This window comes from Ovis canadensis, chromosome 20, assembly GCF_042477335.2.
Source record: "Ovis canadensis isolate MfBH-ARS-UI-01 breed Bighorn chromosome 20, ARS-UI_OviCan_v2, whole genome shotgun sequence".
In the NCBI taxonomy this organism is placed as follows: Eukaryota; Metazoa; Chordata; class Mammalia; order Artiodactyla; family Bovidae; genus Ovis; species Ovis canadensis.
Genome location: NC_091264.1, coordinates 51,994,826 through 52,014,150, shown reverse-complemented (window position 1 = coordinate 52,014,150; position 19,325 = coordinate 51,994,826). Strand labels below are relative to the sequence as shown.

At 42.2% G+C, this 19,325-nt stretch overlaps 1 protein-coding gene across 4 annotated transcripts in view; it reads left to right on the top strand.

Annotated features, from left to right (window-relative positions):
* E2F3 (E2F transcription factor 3) overlaps positions 1-3,813 on the top strand; it is an 83,751-nt gene extending 79,938 nt beyond the window's left edge. For all 4 annotated transcript variants that reach the window (XM_069562795.1, XM_069562797.1, XM_069562799.1 and 1 more), the window contains one exon: positions 225-3,813. In XM_069562795.1, coding sequence (XP_069418896.1) covers positions 225-487 — 263 coding nt within the window. In that variant the 3' untranslated portion in view covers positions 488-3,813. The remainder of the gene's footprint in view (positions 1-224) is intronic.
* The last annotated feature ends 15,512 nt before the right edge of the window (positions 3,814-19,325 follow it).

Below are 19,325 nucleotides of genomic sequence, written 5' to 3'. Positions count from 1 at the left end.
CTGAGAAATTCTATGGACAGAGGAGCCTGGCAGGCTACAGTCCGTGGAGACACAAGAGTTGGACATGACTTACAGACTAAACAACAACAATGTCGTAATGTCATCTAATTGTCCTTAGCGAAAGAGCGCATGCTTCTGTAACAGCAACATGTATATGCTTCCTCCAGATTAGATTTTTGCCTGACTTATTTTCTTGTTTCCACCACCTTTTTCTTTCTTCTCAGACTTGGCTTCAACCAACTCAGGACATAGTGATTGCTCGATTTCCATGGCAAACCTTTCTCCTCTGGCCTCCCCGGCCAACCTTTTACAGCAGACTGAGGACCAAATTCCTTCCAACCTAGAAGGACCATTTGTGAACTTACTGCCTCCCCTGCTCCAAGAAGACTATCTCCTAAGCCTCGGGGAGGAAGAAGGCATCAGCGATCTCTTTGATGCTTATGATTTGGAAAAGCTCCCGCTGGTGGAAGACTTTATGTGTAGTTGATTATGCTTTGTGTGAACTCCCCTTATAAACCAATATTTTTTTATTATGGAACCAGAACATGTGTCATGCAGTGTTGTCCCTTCCTCCCTTCTTCCTCCAAGATAGTATCATGAAGTAAACTACAGACTTCAGGACAAAGCTGACATTTTAATGAATTAAAAAAAACAAAACTGTCTATCAACGCACAGTTGCAGGCTCCCTTGGGAAAGCCCTGCCTTGCCCCAGGCTCCAAAATCTCCTGGATGAGTCAGCAAGTGAGAAAATGTGCAATCAGGTGTCTCTCACCCGTCCTCTTCCTCCCTCCCTCCCTCCCGGATTGGCTTGCTGTGCCTGACGGATGGGCTGTAGAATGGGTTCTGGCCACCTGGCCCACTCGAAAACAGCAATCTTCCTTAATAGCATTTCAAGCCGTGCCTTCTCCGCAGAATGCATGTCTTTGGGGTCTGCTAATTTGGGATGGAAACTGCAGGAACTGTAAACTTGAAGTCATGCGAAAGTATGAAATGGATTTCTTCAGCTCTTCTTAGGAATATTTAAATTACTGTCATAATTCAGTTTAAGCTATGGACCGCGTGTCCCACTTGGAGGCCAAGAGATCTTCCACAGCCTTTCGGATGAAGAAACTGTTCTCCAATATTCATTGCAGATACAGAAGAACAGTCGAGTTCTGCCCCTCTAAGCTGTTGTGGATTTTCCTGTCTCCATAAACCACTCCCACTCTCTTGCCCCCAACATATTTGTAAGTTTGAAGTTTATAGCAAATGCCTACTTAGGAGTTCTTTGTGGATTGTTTCTTTTTCTTTCTTTTTTTTAGCTGCCATTTAAGCATTCCTGTGGCACCCATCAACCATTTCAATTTAATTGTTTACTTTGAAGCGGTTTTTGCTAATTCAAATTATTTTAAGCAGAGGTAGAGAACCTCTACTGATCAGAGCATGTGTGATCTAAGGCTTAATAGCCTCAGCGAGAAGCTTTGCCCCATCTCGCATCCTTCCCCAGGAGGGGGTGCTCGGAGCGAGTGGAGCTCACTGACGGGGGTGGCCCATTGGAGAGAACCAGGTCAGACCCCAAGGAGCAGCAGGTATGGATGGATCCCTCCGTCCCTTGGGCTTCCCAGGCCCCCTGTGACCGGGGAAAGGGCTCTTACACTGCACTCAGGGAGACCACTTCTCAGGATGGGGTCGGATGGAGAGGCCTCTGGGGAGAAGGACATCCCCTGTCATGAGTAGCATGCTATCAGTAGCACTTCACTTCAGCCGTTGAGAGCAGGGAGCTCCCACTGTGTTGGGGGCTACAGGAGTCCTGGCCAGAACCCCTGTTCCCCCTTCCACTGTGAAGGAGCAGGTTGGACCAAGGAAAGCTGGGGCTATAGAAAAAAGGCAGGGCAGGATGCCAGGGCATCTTCTGCTTAACTCTTTAGGAATGGCATCCCAAGTCGGAGGCTTCCTGACAGCGGCAAAATCCTACCAGTTGAGTCCAAGAATGGCTTTCCCATTGGCCACGGGGTAGATGGCCATCTCCCACTGGGAATGTGGCAGAGTACCTCACATCCATTCCTTGGATGCTAACGACTGTGGGAATGAGGGAGTCATCTAATAAATAAATTAAACCTCAACACCAAGAATGGTTGAGTTGAATTGCTGTTCTACCCGACACAGTGGGAGGCACGTGGTAGGCACTCGATTCAACAGGATGGGAAAAAAGAAATACTGGGTTGGCCAAAAAGTTCATTTGGGCTTTTCCATACCATCTTATGGAATATTCCTTACTTATATCCCTTAGGAAAAGTACAAAACAAAACCCACGAAAGCCCCAGCCGATTTACTCTAGGTAGATTTCCACAATATGCAAAGTGGTGGTGGGGTCAACACAAATGACACCAGCACTTTAAACTATTTGTGTAGGTATGCATGGGTGTATGTTTGAGAAGAAAAACAAAGGTGCAGTTTATCCTCCTTTTTCTTCGGCCTCCATCCCCACCCTCCTCCCCTGGACACACACTGGACCTGGTCCGAGATGAAGCATTGGGTGGGGGAGGGAGGGGGAGCTTTGTGTCAAGTGCCTACTGGAAATGCACTGTGGGGTTTTTTTCCTGTATGGGAAACCATTTATGCCAAGCTTTTCCCTATTTCCCATATTTATCTCATCTGGTTAGCTGCCTCTGCTTCCAGCTTTGTGTAATTCTCTTTGCCAGCTGCACAAAGCTGATTTTTTCCCAAAGTCTAAAGACTGAGCTCACCTGACTAGGTGGTTGTGTGTTTGGTTGAATTTCTCGTTAAACCTTTTCGTAACGTGATGCCGTATTTATTGTTTTAAAAAACGAAAGGAATCCTAATAAGTCTTAAAAGTTCCTTCATGCATAAGGCTTTCCCAGTTAATGGGCTTAACTGGTGTATAGTAAGTAGATGTCCATACTGTATTCTGTTTGCAGTAGTCATTTTCTTTTTGACATAAGTTTCTGGCACACGAAGTGGGTTAGTACTACAGTATTTGTGTTACTTTAAGTACTGAGTATGCAGGTTTCCTGGTACCATTGAGTTGCTGCTATTAAAGCTCACACATGAAATGGCTAAAAGTTACAAGTATGCGAATTATGACTGCGTGAGCCTTAGAGAGTAAATTGTATAAAGAGCAACACATGAGCTGTCAAACAGTGTTAGGTGTGTGTTTATATGTACAGATTTGTGCGTAGTAATCATTTTATTTAAGTTGATATGCGGTCTCCTCATATTTTCATTATCTAGCAATTTTGTACAAAAATAGCAATTAATTTGTAAACACTGCCAGAATATTTTCTAGCTGGTTTGTAATTTTTAAAGAGTGTTATTTTTTTTTTCTTGTTGTTGTTCTTGTTGTGGTGGTTCTTGTGTTCATTTTTGTTGTAAGTGTAGATCTGTAAATACAATTGCAGTATTTAAAGCTTTAGCTTTCAGGAAAAAGAAAGTAAGAACTCAGTGTGTGCATGACAACTCGTGTGTACGAAATGAGGGATTTGAAGGAAGATGCCTTGCAGAGTGAGTCGGGTGGCAACTGTCCGATTGTGGGAATTTCTTTTCCTGTGGGGTACGAGATTTTGTCAAAAGGAAGTATTTCTCCCAGAATTGGGAGTATGCAAACTACTAATCAGTTTAGCTTTGTGTTGTATGCTAGTTTAAAAAAGAAAATATGTAATATAATGTAAAAAAAAAAAGCTTTTATGATGGATTTTGTAAATAGATTTGTTACAGGGTAACCTGTTCTCTAGCTGTGATCTTACCACTTCAAATGGGTGTAATTTGAATAAATTTTGTATGGTAAAGGATCAATAAAATGATTTTTTTTTAAGAGTTCAGCCTTGTGGATGGTTTCTTACTATTGGCTTATGCTCCTACATTATATTTCTAAAGATATGCTTAAGTTAAGGGGAAAGGTTAAACAAAAATTCAAAATATCATATGCCTTCCTGTTTATTTGGGATCTGGGGAACATTAAGCAAAAGGTTTTTTGACCACTTGTGAGTGTTTGCCACTTTAGGAAGCAAAAGAACTTGCCATATCTCTGATCACCTGCAGAAGCCACTGCAGGTATGGAAGATGGATTTGTATACCGAGAAAACACCAAGTCAAGTTTTCTTCCTCATAAGGAGCTGGAAGGCAGTAGATTATTTCTCAATACAGGTAATTGCCTCTCTTGTTCAATTCACTCCATGTTCATTAAGTGAAGTAGTTGTTCATTTATTCATTCAGTCACTCTTGGAATGAGCATGAAGTGATTACTATATGCCCGATATGGTTGCAAGTGCTGGAGTCCAAATAGAAAGAGACATAGATCCTTATCAGCATGAAGAAGCTTACAGTCTAGTAGGGAGAGAAATAAGTTTTAATTAGGAGAATTAAATTCTGAGGACAGGCTCTTAAGTGATTTTTTCTTCTGAAGCCATATTTGGAAGACTTAAGGATAGATGCTTTGAGGCAAAAATGGAAATGAAGGGAAGATAAAGCCTTGCTATTGGAGAGCTGTACAAGGAGGAGAGATTCTGATCCGGAGAGCTTTTGGGGCCTATGCGTCTGGAGGCAGGAAGATTTGCAGAAGACTGCCTGGGTAGGCATAACTCAAACTTGAATAGCCAGTGGATTCATCTTCTAGTATGTAGGAAGCTGGGGAGCACCTGAATCCAATCTAGACTACAATCCAGATATCATGAAAGAAAATAGAAAGATTAAATGGTAGGTCATGCCTTGGGATATGAATGAGAATCCCTGCCCTGCCTACTTAGAATTAATCACCCAGGAGTCAGTCAGAAGTTAACAGAAATACCATTAACAGCAGGAAGTTGCAGTGATCCACAGAATGCAAAGAGCAAGCTTTCTGTTGTGCCCTTAAATCTGGGACTGAAAGACAAATAGAACAAGTTCTTAAAATACTCTGGAATGTTTATAACACTAGGAATTACTATTACACTTTGTTGTGCAAAGAGTCCTATCAAAAAGTTCTGGAATTCCTTATGCTGGGGTGTCTGAAAAGTGTTGTGGGAAACAGAAGGGACAAAGTCCCCATGTTATCACGTGCCTTAGTAACAAAACTGGAAATTCTGGCATGTTGGGCTTCTGTTGGGCTGTTTTAGGACTTGAGTATATACAACAGAAAAGACCGAGTTAGTTCCTAGGGAAAAGGGAGAATATGTGTGTCTTTTCTCTTTCCTGTATCAATTTCAGTAGCTGCCTGCACACATCAGGAATACAGAAACAAGGGAATCAGAACCATGTTTTAATTAAAGCAGGGGATTCAGATAAACAAACCAAAAACATTAATTAAGGCCTACTTTTTCAACTTGAGCAAAACCATGTCAACTAATAATGACCAGAGAGTCACAGGATTTGAACTGGAAAGCAACCTGATCCTGAACAAGGAGCTGGTGTCCTCATGTGACAATTTAGCTTTTTTTTTTTCACCAAGAAAACCATCTCCATAATCCTAATCCAGTGCTTTTTCTGCGATATTTTAAGGTCTCCTAGTTCCTCCGCCTCAGACATATATGAGAAACCTGCCTCTTCCCAGTTTTACTCTTGGAACCACAGCCTGGCTGACGTGGTTAATTCATTCTGAGTTAACATCACCTTCTGGAAGATCTGTGGCCATCCTGTCCATTGGCACTGATTTCTCGTACTCTTCCCCATCGTGTTTGATGGATGCTGTCACTATCTTCTGTGCCTCTGCACAGTTACAAACTGAGAGAGATGGAAACCATTGGAAGGCTAAGTTGAAGGACTCCTCAGTGGTTCTTTTGTCCTCAGTCTTTGATAAAAATGAATTTGCTGTATTTAAACAGAGGAAGAATTGAATCCACAACAGCTTCTAAATAGGATATTCTATTTCCCCCTTGAAAGACTCAAACTTCTCTTCCTGCACAGACTACTTTTCAGCTCCAGAAGCCTTTAAGACTTTTTTTCTGCATAATCAAATTCAGGAACAGTTGCCTCAGCTGAAACCTAAATTATACTGTGTCTCTCAGCCTTGAACAGCCCTTAGCATTGTACAGGACTTTACAGTTTACAATGCATTTTCATCTGCCTTATCTCTGCATATAAAGCCATTTGTAACTGATGGCATTAGCTGCAGAAGTAACCAATCAGTCTAAAAATGACAGAACAGTATGTGGGCAGTGATATGAAGAAAGGACGAAAAGCACTTAGCTTTAAGCCATACTCTGGAGACCCAAGGAACAAGAAAGAACACTGATTCCACAGGAGAGATCTGAAATAAAGACATCAGTAAGTAAAAATTAAACCATGTCAACAAAGAGAGCATGTTTCAATAGTTTAGGGAGGGGAAGAGAGGTTGTATGTGCTTAGAAATGGGAGGAAGCAGAACGAGACCCAAGATGCTTGAAAAGAGCCGCAGCCAAATCCTACCCTTGGCAAGAAACCAAAGTACAGCTGTTCTTTAGTCAAAGAGAAGGTACCATCACCATTGACTCAAAGTTTGGTTATCTATCAAAGGAATAAAGTGAGTACTAAAGACAGGGACAGGCATAGGGGTGCAGCAAAGAAAAGGAGACAATAGAAAGTGTAGAAATTATTCCCTTACCTGGTACTGAGAAGGAGCTAAACCAGCAACAGGGGGGCAAAGTTACTTCTAAGTGAAGAAGAAATAATTGGATAGGACTCCTGCTCTGGCAGTATGACAGATTAAATGGCCAGGAAACCTGTTACAAAACATCTAGACTGCACAGAAAATTTTTTTTTATTATACTGCTGAGATTACAAGGAATTCCCATGGGCCAGAAGAATAAAAAAGAGCTGAGCTAAAAAGGTTGAAGAGCATGTAAACAGTAAAGACAGATAAGCCTCAGGTTGGCTACCAGTTACATTTCTAATACTGTTGCTGGAATTGAGAAAAAATGTCTCAGGTCAACAAAGAAAGCCTGAAGAACTAAACCTAAGATTCAGATTAAACCAGATAAACTGGAAGAAGGCTCTAGTGCTCCAGCTCAGAGTCATCTCTCTGGCTTTCAGCAGAGCAAACTCATCCATATTCTGGACAAGACCACATAGGACCACAGACTGTATGTACCAAATAGAGTGTTAGTCACTCAGTCATGTCTGATTCTTTGTGACCCCATTGACTGTAGCGCCCCTAGGCTCCTCTTTCCATGGAATTCTCTAGGCAAGAATACTGGAGTGGGATGCCATTCCCTTCTCCAGGAGATCTTCCCAACCCAGAAATCGAACCTGAGTCTCCTGCATTGCAGGCAGAGTCTTTACCATGTGACCCACCAGGGAGGCCCCTAATATAAGATGACAGTGAAAGGTGAACAAATACAAAAGGAAACAGACCAGCATTGATAACAGAAGCAGAAAACATCAGATTTAGAGCTCAAAGAATTCAAATAATGGAATTACCAGATATAGTATATAAGATAAATAGGTATGAAGTGTTTAAGAAACAGTACTACAAAAATGAGCGACCAAGAAGAAATGATCAAAACCTGCCCCAGAGACTTGGAAAAGAATAAAATGTTAGGAATAAGAAATATAATTGTTGAAGAAAAGAAATGATGGCTAAACCAGCAGTTTAGATATAGCTAAAGAGATCGAAATGAATTGGTATGACAAAATTACCCAAAGTGTAGCACAGAGAGAAAAGGAGATGGAAAATATAAATACATTTTGAGAGATCCAGATAATAAATATTTTAGGCATTGTGGGCCATAAGGTCTCTGTCAAAACTACTTAACTCTGCAGCGTGAAAGCAGCCATAAACAGTCAGTAAATAAATGAGCATGGCTGTGCTCCAATAAAAATTAGGGATGCTAAAATTTGATTTTCATGTATTTCTCACTTGTCATGAAATAATATTCTTCTTTTGACTTCTCTCAACAATTTTAAGAATGTAAAAACTGTTTTTAGCTCACAGGTTGTACAAAAAGAGGTGGTGGGTGGTTTCTGGTCCAACATGTAGAGTGTGGAAGCTGTCACGCCTGTCCTCAAAACAAGAAAAAGACTGAACAATGTGAAAATCAACAACCGTCAGAGTGAATTACAAACTCGAGGAGGGCTCAGACCAAGGGGCACCTCCCAGCACTGCTGCTGCCAGTGCCCCCACCCCCATGGTGAGCCACTGCGACCCACGTCTTCACAAGAAACCCTCCAACACTAGCAGATCTCGGCTATTTCCCAATGGGCTACAGAACGTGTCACACAGGAGCACCTCCATAAATGTTGACTGCTTTACCTAGTTTCTTTCTGCCCCCCATTTAACAATAAAGAAACCGAGACTCCAAGAGCTTAGGTGATTTGCTCAAATTCACAGGGTTAATAAGTGGCAAACTGGGGGTTTCAACGCCAATGTTTTTTCACTCTGCCACACCACCTCCAGAAGCAACTAGAACAGGTGGGCAAAATACATCATTCTAGCCTTATCTAGAGATGCTGACACTACACAGGGGAGGTGCAGAGTTCTGCAACACATTTTTTTAACATAAACATTACTTCAGTACAAAGACCAAGCCCTTGCTGACCTCACTTACTTCAAGAATATTCTCACACATGTGTGCAGTCCTTTGTGACACAGACACATATCACAACCTGTACCTCCCTGCTCCCTGGCCACACAGCTGGACTGCACTTCCCTGCTGCCCTTGCAGCGAGGCACGGCACGTGGCTGCCTTCTACACAATGGAATGAATGAAAGCACTGGCCATCACCTCCAAATCTGGCCTTTAAAACACCAAAAAAAACCAAAAAACAAAAAAACTGACAGCCAACTGTATGTTATTTATAATATATCTACTTTAAATACAAAGACAGCTAAATTAAATGTAAAAGAATGGGAAAAGATATGCCATAAATACTAACCAAAGCCAAGTGGATTCGCTATTAGTTTCAGATAGAGCAACACCGTTTGAATTAGTGCCCCCCCGAAGCAGACACTTAGGCATAAACCTAATAAAATATGTATGAGATCTACATGAGCAGAACTGTGAGTCTCTGATGAAAGAAGTCAAAGATCTATACAGATAGAAAGCTATTCCGTGTCCATGGATAAGAAGACAAAAAATTGTTAAGGGATCAGTTGTCTCCAATTTGACCTATAGATTCAATCCCAAATTAAAATTCAGCAAGTTATTTTGTGGATATCAACAAAGAGATTATAAATTTTATATGGAAAGAGAAAATCCCCAGCATAGCCAACCCAAAACTGGAGAACACAATTGGAAGACTGATACTACCCAACATGAAGAATTACTATAAAGCCATAGTGATTAAGTCAGTATGACACCAGTAAAATAGACAAACTCAGCTGTGAAACAGAAAAGAGAGTCCAGAAGTAGAACCACAAAAATGTAGTCAAGTTATCACTGAGAAAGTAACAGAGGCAATTCAATGGATAAAGGACAGTCTTTTCAACAAATGGTGCTACAACAATTGGTCATCTACATGCAAAAAAAAAAAGAATCTAGACACAGTTTTTACCCTTTTCACAAGGATTAACTCCAAATTAATCATAGGCCTAATGTATTGGAGAAGGCAATGGCACCCCACTCCAGTACTCTTGCCTGGAAAATCCCATGGACGGAGGAGCCTGGAGGGCTGCAGTCCATGGGGTAGCTAAGAGTCGGACACGACTGAGCGATTTCACTTTCACTTTTCACTCTCATGCATTGAAGGAAATGGCAACCCACTCCAGTGTTCTTGCCTGGAGAATCTCAGGGATGGGGGAGCCTGGTGGGCTGCCGTCTATGGGGTCGCACAGAGTCAGACACGACTAAAGCGACTTAGCAACAGCAACAGCAATGTAAAACACAAATCCATAAAACTTTTAGAAGATAGAATAGAAGAAAAATCTAGGTCCCCTTTGGCTTGGTTATGGCTTTGAGACACAACACCAAAAGCATGATTTGTGAAAACCGTTTTGATAAGTTGGTCAGTCTGTCCATGGGATTTTCCAGGCAAGAGTACTGGAGTGGGGTGCCATCGCCTTCTCCTGATATGATAGTAATGGTCTTTTATTCTTAAAAGTGGGTAGTGAGTTCATAGGTACTCATTTTATTATTAAGTATCAACCTTACATTCACCCTGCACATAATACTTTGTAAAATAATTACACATTTTTTTTCTTGAGTTTTGAGGTTGGGCCTCAAAATGTCAGAAGGATAAAGGCAATGGATTGGTATGTTCTGCGACAACCAACTGGTCTTTATGGTGGTTTATTTGCTAAGTCATGTCTGACTCTTTTGCGACCCCATGGGCTGTAGCCCGCCAGGCTTCTCTGTCCACGGGATTCTCCCGGCAAAAAGACTGGAGTGGGTTGCCATTTCCTTCTCCAGGGGATCTTCCCCACCCAGCGATCAAACCCGGGTCTCCTGCACTGCAGGCAGATTCTTTACCAGCTGAGCCACCTGGGAAGGGGGACAACTGCTCTTTAGAGTACCAAATATGATAGATTAATACCTCATATACTGCTGCTGCTGCTGCTAAGTCGCTTCAGTCGTGTCCGACTCTGTGCGACCCCATAGACGGCAGCCCACCAGGCTCCCCCGTCCCTGGGATTCTCCAGACAAGAACACGGGAGTGGGTTGCCATTTCCTTCTCCAGTGCATGAAAGTGAAAAGTGAAAGTGAAGTCGCTCAGTCATGTCCGACTCTTCACAACCCCATGGGCTGCAGTCCACCAGGCTCCTCCATCCATGGGATTTTCCCAGCAAGAGTACCGGAGAGGGGTGCCATCGGTGTGCCATCGCCTTCTCCGCTAACCCACCATAGATTGAATTATCTTTTTTTTTTTCTGTGCTGCACACTACAATAAAGCCTTCTGATAGATAAAAATAGGGAATTGGGTAAATTAAGAGAAAGGCAAAGCTTTACAATTCATTATTTTTTAAAGCCAAGAATTAAATCAGAAACAGAATGCTTAGGAAAGAAACAAGTAGACAGAAAAAATTAGTTTCACCTCAGCAGGATGACGGCATGCTCTGCCTAGCACTTCTTTGAAGTGCTGATGTGTGCAGACAGAGTTCCACGAACTGCCCTCGATTAAAACTGCTTTTCCTCCAGGCCCCTTGTCCAGCTGGGTTCAGTTACCTTTTCAAAGGCCCCAGGCACAACCTGCTTGTGGACGGGTGCCAACAGGGTAGAGGTCGGTGAGAGCAGGAACCACCACTGATACTGAAATGTGTGCCTTGCCCCTTTTGTAGTAATTTCATGAAAATACTCAGCAAAAACTGGAATAAGAAAGGATTTTTTAAGCCATTCTTGCTGATTTATTCTCTCTTGCCTGTCTCACCTCCAAATTTCACAGCCCATATCATATCATCTTTGCCTTATCTTCTTTCTTCCTTCAGGCCTGCTGTTTGTCAGATCACAACCAGTGTGAACTTGATTCAGATGCCTACTGACCCAGCACTGACCTCCCAACCCTGAGCCCAAATCCCCCCTTACCACCCAGAGTTAGTATTCTGCATCTTAGTCCTTAATATTCCAATTCTGACTCTCACAGTATGCACTAATGAAAGAGCAGAGACAATCAAACTATACTGCATTAACTATCCTCTGGAAAGAGCCATTCAACTCATTTTACAACCTTCTTTGGTTCTCTGATCTTTTTTTTCCCCCACTTATTGTACTTTGAGGGAAAATTCTATATAATCTATGTACTTTTATCCTTTAATTGTTTAGTTTCTTCCTCTTCTTTGCTTTCAAAATAGATTTTTAGGTATTATCAACATTTGGCTTAACACATGAAAGTCTAGAAGCATCTAAAAGTTATTTCTGACACTTTTTCATTTCACTGCTTATGTTTTAAAAATCAGAAACCCTACAGTTGAGTAAAGCTGCAGTGATGTGGATTTCATCACTGAAGTTTCACGTTTCCTCCCAAGCAGTCAACCAATATTTATCATCAAGCCTCAATTCCCTACCACCTACAAGTTCACTGTGGCCTCTTCTTTAGTCCAGTGCAAACTACCCTCACATACACACACATTAAGAGTCTCCAAGTCACTCACAACACACAACAGTCTCTCAACACTCATCTGCTTGCTAATTACGAGTCATTTTTCCTAACACTGCCTACTAGCTCTTTGTCCATTTCTCCCACAATACTCAAAACAACAAAAGAAACAAGTTCCTCTTCCCTGGAAGAACTAGAAACAAACTAGCTCTTTACACTTTTTTTATACCCCCTTATTCTGTCCCCCACCTTTGTTATTTAGAAGGTGCAGGGTCTCCTTCACCTCTGCTACAGGTACCAGCACCAGTTGCTGGCGGATCCAGGACAGACTAGCTTCAAAGTCCTACCCCAGCCGTATTCAGTCACCTTCTCCACCAGAGGCAGCTGCAGAGCCCAGGCCATCCTGGCTCCTTCCTTCTGTGATTCTCCCCAAGGAAGGCAAGACTAGAAAATTCCAAATCAGTATCTCCCACCTAGTACCGGCCAGCCATGCCTAAGTCCGACCCACACTGCCTGCACCCCTTGGTTCCTGGCTCTTGGCTGCAATAACCTTAAAAATTTCTCTCCCCTCTTCTCTACAGCTGTGCAAGATCCCTTTGGCTTAAGTCTTCCTGATCATCCGGAAGCACCCTGGACTCCCCGCATCCCCCTCGCTGGCTCTCCCCTTAAGCTTGTGCTTCCCAAACAGACCAGCGACAGTGACCCGCCTGCCGCCTACCCATTGCTCTCAGGCGACTTTCGCACCTTTTCTTGCCCCCTTAAGACTGGAAGCCCTCTCCCTCCTGGGATCTTCTCTCTCACTTCCAGCCATACCTAGCTTCTGGCCATCCCAATATCTTTTCCAGTCACCCTTTCTCAACCCAGGACCCTTAGAACCAAATCCAAGGTTCTGCTGAGCCGACTCCCTGCCCTGTGCAGCACCGTGTGCCTGGAAACAGATGGAGAAGACCCAACTCCAGCTTGAAACCAGACTAGCCAGTTTCCTCCACTGCCCCAGCTATCTAGCTTTGAAAATCACAGAGGTATTTTGTTTCTGGTAAAATCACAATTTTGTCTTCATATATATATATATATATATATATGATTATTTGACATAACTGAAATAGATAGTACTAATGCTATGTCACTTATGAAAACTTTTGTTTTAGGATGACTATTTTTCTTTCTAGGGTAAAAAGGTGATATGATAATAGAAAAAGAAATGGGGGCTACCGCCCTGGTAGTGGTTAAGACTTTGCCTTCCAATGCAGGGGTTGCAGGTTCGATCCCTGGTCAGGGAGCTAAGATCCCACATGTCTTAGAGCCAAAAAAACAAAATATAAAACAGAAGTGATATTGTAACAAATTCAGTAAAGATTAAAAAACAAAAAAGGAAATGGGGACCACTCTCTGGCCTTTCCTCATTTTGTTATGTACTACTTAGAGCTGCTACTCTGGAGATGCCGGGGAGATGCTGAACGAACATCACATAGAAAGCCTCAACTCTTAGTGTTACGTACATAATAAAGTTCCTATTGCTTCAGTTATCAAAATATAGTGGTTTCAACGTAACCTCCTAAACTTAAGTATATAGCTGTGTAATTAAGATTTTCCAGATGGTTCAGGAAAATTCTAATGCCATCCATGTTTATTGAACAGATTCAGTTATAATTACAAAGACTTTTCTCAGTTCTCGTCTTGACCTCAGCAACTCTCTCTTACTTTAGCTCACTTTTTAGCCCTGCCACCGCCAAAGAAGGCTTCCCTGATGGCTCAGACAGTAAAGAATCTGCTCCAATGCAGGAAACCCAGGTTTGATCACTGGGTTGGGAAGATCCCCTGGAGAAGGGAATGCAATCCACTCCAGTATTCTTGCCTGGAGAATTCCATGGACAGAGGAGCCTGGCAGGCTAGAGTCCATAGGGTTGCAGAGAGTCAGACATGATTGAGTGACTAACACACTATACACTATACCCCCAAACAAACGGCTTCTTCTAGAATCCTTTTGTTTGTAGATCTGAGGAAAACAGCATAGTTTTCAGAGGTGGGGGGGGGGGTGCGGGGGATGGGGTGGGGCGGGGACACTGCACCAGGTCTTCTTTGCTATGCATGAACTTTTTCTGGTTGTGGCGACCTGGGGCTACTCTCTAGTTGTGGTTCATGGACTTCTCATTGCAGTAAATTCTCTTGTTGCAGAGCTCTAGAGCACTAAGGCTTCAATAGCTATGGTACTTGGGCTTAGTTGCTCTTCAGGATGTCGGATCTTCCTGGACCAGGGATTGAACCCATGTACCCTGCATTGGCAGGCAGATTCTTAACCACCTGACCACCAGGGAAGCCCCATAGCATTTTTTTTTTTTAGCATATGTTTTAAGATGGTTTTATGGAGAACAGTTTAAGCTGGTTAAAAAAAAAAAAAAAACCCTGTATATATCCTTATGTGTGTTAAGTTGTTTCAGATGTATCCACCTCTGTGCAACCCTATGTACTGTAGCCTGCCAAGCTCCTCTGTCCATGGGATTCTCCAGGCAAGAATATTGGAGTGGGTTGTCATACCCTCTTCCAGGGGATCTTTCTGACCCAGGGATCGAATTCTCCTAAGTCTCCTGCATTAGCAGGTGGATTCTTTGTCACTAGCGCCACCTTGGAAACTCCTGTATACATATACATCTTTATCCCTCTATCGGTCAATGACTACTTACAATGGACATTTAGGTTGCTTCTATGTCTTGGCTATTGTAAATAGTGCTGCAATGAACATGAAGGTGCCTGTATCTTTTTGAATTATGGTCTTCTCCAGCTGAAAGGTACACCATATTTAAATCAACTATACTTCAATTTTTAAAAAATGCCTGGAGCTGTTTTGACAACACATTGCATCATTGAGCGCTTGGCTTTCATTATGCTTTGAACGGTGAGAGATTGATGGTATGTGCTGTTTCTTTCGAAACTCTTAACAGGAAGGCTGGAATGGAACGAATGTGAGAATCAAATCATATGATTGTAGTGGTGGCTCCCCAGCCCAAACCCGAGGTGTGATGATCCCTTCCCTTTTCCTTCCCTGGACTGGCTAGTGCTCTCTGTTGAGGCAGGGGCTGATTCATCGCGCCTCTCTGAGCCCAGTTGTGCCTAACTCATTAGGCCACTGCTCCCACTACCCACAGCTGCACAAACTGGCACACGGGAGCTCCACTCAGGAGGTGCCAGCTCCCGGACCGCCTTGTTGGTCGTGAGGTGACTGGTGGGGCCAGAGAAAGGCTGAGCCCACGGCTCCCACCGCCTCAGGCAGTGGTCCTGGTTAACGGGTGTGTCAACTGCCTCTGCGTGGCCTTCATGATCTCTGCCGCCTGCAAGCCTCGCTCCACTGGGGACGGAGGATGACATTGCTGGAGCGGCGGTTACTTCGGACCTGGCAGCTTTCTAGAGTCACACCTTTCAGCTCGGGGTACTGCTGTTGGCGAGATGAGCACCGGTTGTGGCGGATACGAGTTATAGCGGCGGTTGGTTGGTTGGTGCTCACATCGGCCCCTCCCCCAAGCAAGCGACCGGTAGTGAGCAACTGTCAGCTAGCGACCGTTAGTGCTCCTGCTCCCCCATTGGTCGGTGCCGCAGGGGCCCCCTCCCGTTTTGTATATAAAAGGACCCTGAATTCTGACTGAGATAAGTTGGTTTTTTGAGAGGCTAGTCTGCCAACTTCTCAGTCTGCTAGCTTTCTGATTAAACTCATTATTTCTTGTTCTAAGAACTCATCTTCCAATTTATTGGCCTGTTGTGAGGTAAGCAGAACAATCTTGGGCTCAGTAACAGGGTGACTTTTTTAAAAAAAGACTGGTCTGTTATATGGCTATCCTATGGGTTCTGTTTTCTGGAGAACTTGACTACTGTAGCATCTATGTAGTAGAAAATTGTGTCTGCACCTCCTTCAAAATCAAGCCATTGAGTCATCACTGGTGGGCCTTCTGATTAATATTCAGTTCAGTTCAGTTCAGTCGCTCAGTCATGTCCGACTCTTTGCGACCCCATGAATCGCAGCACGCTAGGCCTCCCTGTCTATCACCAACTCCCAGAGTTCACTCAGACTCACGTCCATCGAGTCAGTGATGCCATCCCGCCATCTCATCATCTGTCATCCCCTTCTCCTCCTGCCTCCAATCCCTCCCAGCATCAGAGTCTTTTCCAATGAGTCAACTCTTCGCATGAGTGGCCAAAGTACTGGAGTTTCAGCTTCAGCATCATTCCATCCAAAGAAATCCCAGGGCTGATCTCCTTCAGAATGGACTGGTTGGATCTCCTTGCAGTCCAAGGGACTCTCAAGAGTCTTCTCCAACACCACAGTTCAAACGCATCAATTCTTCTACATGACCCTCATTTCTTAGACTCAGTTGATTGAACGAAGTCTCTTCTCTAGGAATTGGAATTAAAGTGAAGAGAAATTCGTGTCTATTTCTTGAATAGAGGAGATGAAACAATTCAGGAGTGTTATGTAGCCACTTTTCACATGAAGTGAGTTGCAGAGGAAGCCATGGCAATTAAAGAAAAAGGAACTCCAGAGGTTAAGAGAAACTGAAGTAAGAGAGCAGTGAGTTCCACATGTTCCTGAGGCCAGCAGCCCTCCAGCCCTGAAACTCTTCTTATAATAAATTCTTCACTGCTTACTTGGGCTTAAGTTTTTTGTATTACTTGCAACCAAAACCTCTTAACTAATTTAATAACCTAGTGTGTCAGACAGTTTATCAGTCAATAGGGATATGGAGATTAAAAAAAGAGATATTCTTATCCCACCAGCCCACAACTCTCCACCAAAAAAAAAAAAAAAAAAGACATGGTCCCTTCCTGCAGGGAACTTCCAGTACCCAACGGAGAGGTTAAGCAGATAAAGTCTACACAGTATACTAAGTGAGGAGATACATTGTGTTGCCAAATTTAGAAAACAAAAACAAAAGCAGGATGCCTGGTGAAATTTGAATTTCAGATAAACGATGAACACATTTTAGTATAAGTGATTCACAAATATTTTATCTGGCAACCCCAATGAAAGGATAAACCACAGACAGATGTTAGAGAAGTGTGTATGTGCGCGCGCGCGCACTAGCTCAGGCATGTCTGACTCTTGGCAACCCCATGGACTGTAGCCCATGAGGCTCCTCTGTCCATGGAATTTTCCAGGCGAGAATATTGGAGTGTGTTGTCCTCCTCCAGGGGATCTTCCAGACTGAGGGACCAAACCCGTATCTCTTGTGTCTTCTGAATTGGCTGGCAGATTCTTTACCAACTGTGCCACCTGGGAAGCGCTGTTAGAGAAGGGGGTACTTAATTCAAACTATGTTGTCAGAGAAATCTTATTTATTTATATATCTGCTTGGTTAGTTCTTTTCTGGAAAAAGATCACTTGGGTTAAGTTTTAAAGGACAAGTGTGTGAGTTCACCAGGGGAAGAAAGGCAGGAAGTGTATTTGAGTGAGAGAGAGAAAATAACAGGACTAAAGGCATAGAAGCACGACATGGCAGTATGTGAGAGGGGATCTCAAGCATTTTGGTATCACCAAAGCTCACCAGTGCAGGCAAGGAGATTTAAAATGTCAGTAAATGTTCAAGGATTCAGATAATACACTAAACATGATGATTTTCTGTCTGTGCATATACCTATTGGAATATCAGGAAAGATATTTTAAAAAATGTAATTCATAATGACACTAGAAATGTAGAAGGGCTATAGGCAGCAGATAAAACAGTTGAGGAATTCATGGAAAATAGAACATTCATAGCATAATAGTAGCAAAGCAACAAAATGGAGAAACTATAGGCAAAACACTAATAGGAGAAAGTCACTTCAGTAATATTTCAAGAGTAAGAATGAATTTTCTTAAGGAAACCCAAAGTTTGGTTGTCCATACATAGAAAAAAAGAAAAGAGCCTAGATACATTAAAATGGAATTCCTGAAAGGTCTGACTTGGGACAGCAGTATCTTCTGGATCTCCCTCTCCTCCCTATGTGCTAGCCAACAGTTTGCTCCCAGAATAAAGGCTTGGGAATGTTTTTTCTAAGCGTGGCAAGGAATGGTTAGGGTTAGAATTATCATGGATATTTGGGTCAGAGAGCAAAGCAGGGAGGCGCCAGAGGTAACTCTAGACTCTGGCCAAGACTATAGAGGGTGATGGCACCCCACTCCAGTACTCTTGCCTGGAAAATCCCATGGACGGAGGAGCCTGGTGGGCTACAGTCCATGGGGTTGCTAAGAGTCGGACACGACTGAGTGACTTCACTTGCGCTTTTCACTTTCATGCATTGGAGAAGGAAATGGCAACCCACTCCAGTGTTCTTGCCTGGAGAATCCCATGGACAGGGGAGCCTGGTGGGCTGCCACCTATGGGATCACACAGAGTCGGACATGACTGAAGCGACTTAGCAGCAGCAGCAGCAGCATAGAGGGTGAAAGATTCCAAATTAAAGTCAGGAGCACTGCTCTGTAAAGAGAATTGTATTTCAAAAGATAGGCAGAGGCCCCAGGTAAGAGGAAGGTGCCTCCAAAAATCATCCTCAATCTTTCTCGATCTCTCTTTCTGTATATAAACAAGTACACACGTACACACACGTATATTATGTATATATTATCTTTCTACTTTGACAAATACTCCTTCATAACAAAAATTTTTTAGTATTGTATTCAAAGCCATGATTTGTAAAATATTCAAGATGTCTGACTTTAAAAGTAATACATCTGTCTGGATGACCAATCATGCTTAAATGTGTAAAAAAAAAATCTGTAATTAATAAATGATTATGTATTTAATCCATAGCATTTCTTTTTACTGACAATATCAGCAAACTATTTATTATTATATCAATATTTTCATATAATTGGTGCTCTACTGGCAGTTATTATCTGAGGGATTAAAAATGTAAATATCTTTAAAATGTATAAAATTTCAATTATTTTAATGAAAATGTGTATAAAAATATGAAAATTATTTCTTACATAAGGTTTCAAATGTTATATCTTCTAAAGTTTTAAATCATTAAAATGACTACAAATTTAATTTAATGAATATTGAATTTTCAAATCAAATTACTTTTAAAACTGAAATTTAATTTTATTTTTAAAAATTTATTTAAATGTTATTAATTTAAAAATAAAATACATTAAAAGCTAGTCACATATTTAGTTTTTATTATCCATCTGGTTGTCAGTAGAATCAGCATCATGTGACATGCCTATTATGTCTAAACATGTACCTATATATGCAAATTTAAGAGTAATATGAATGATAATATTGGAAAATTTTACTCAGCTGTACAGTTGTTACAAATGTTGAGCTAATGTAAAAGAATCTTCAGATTCACAAAGGTAGGCAAGAAAAATGGATACTGAGCCCACTTAGAGAATAATCCTTCATTATGCAAGAATCTACTGCATTCACCTTGAGAGAAAG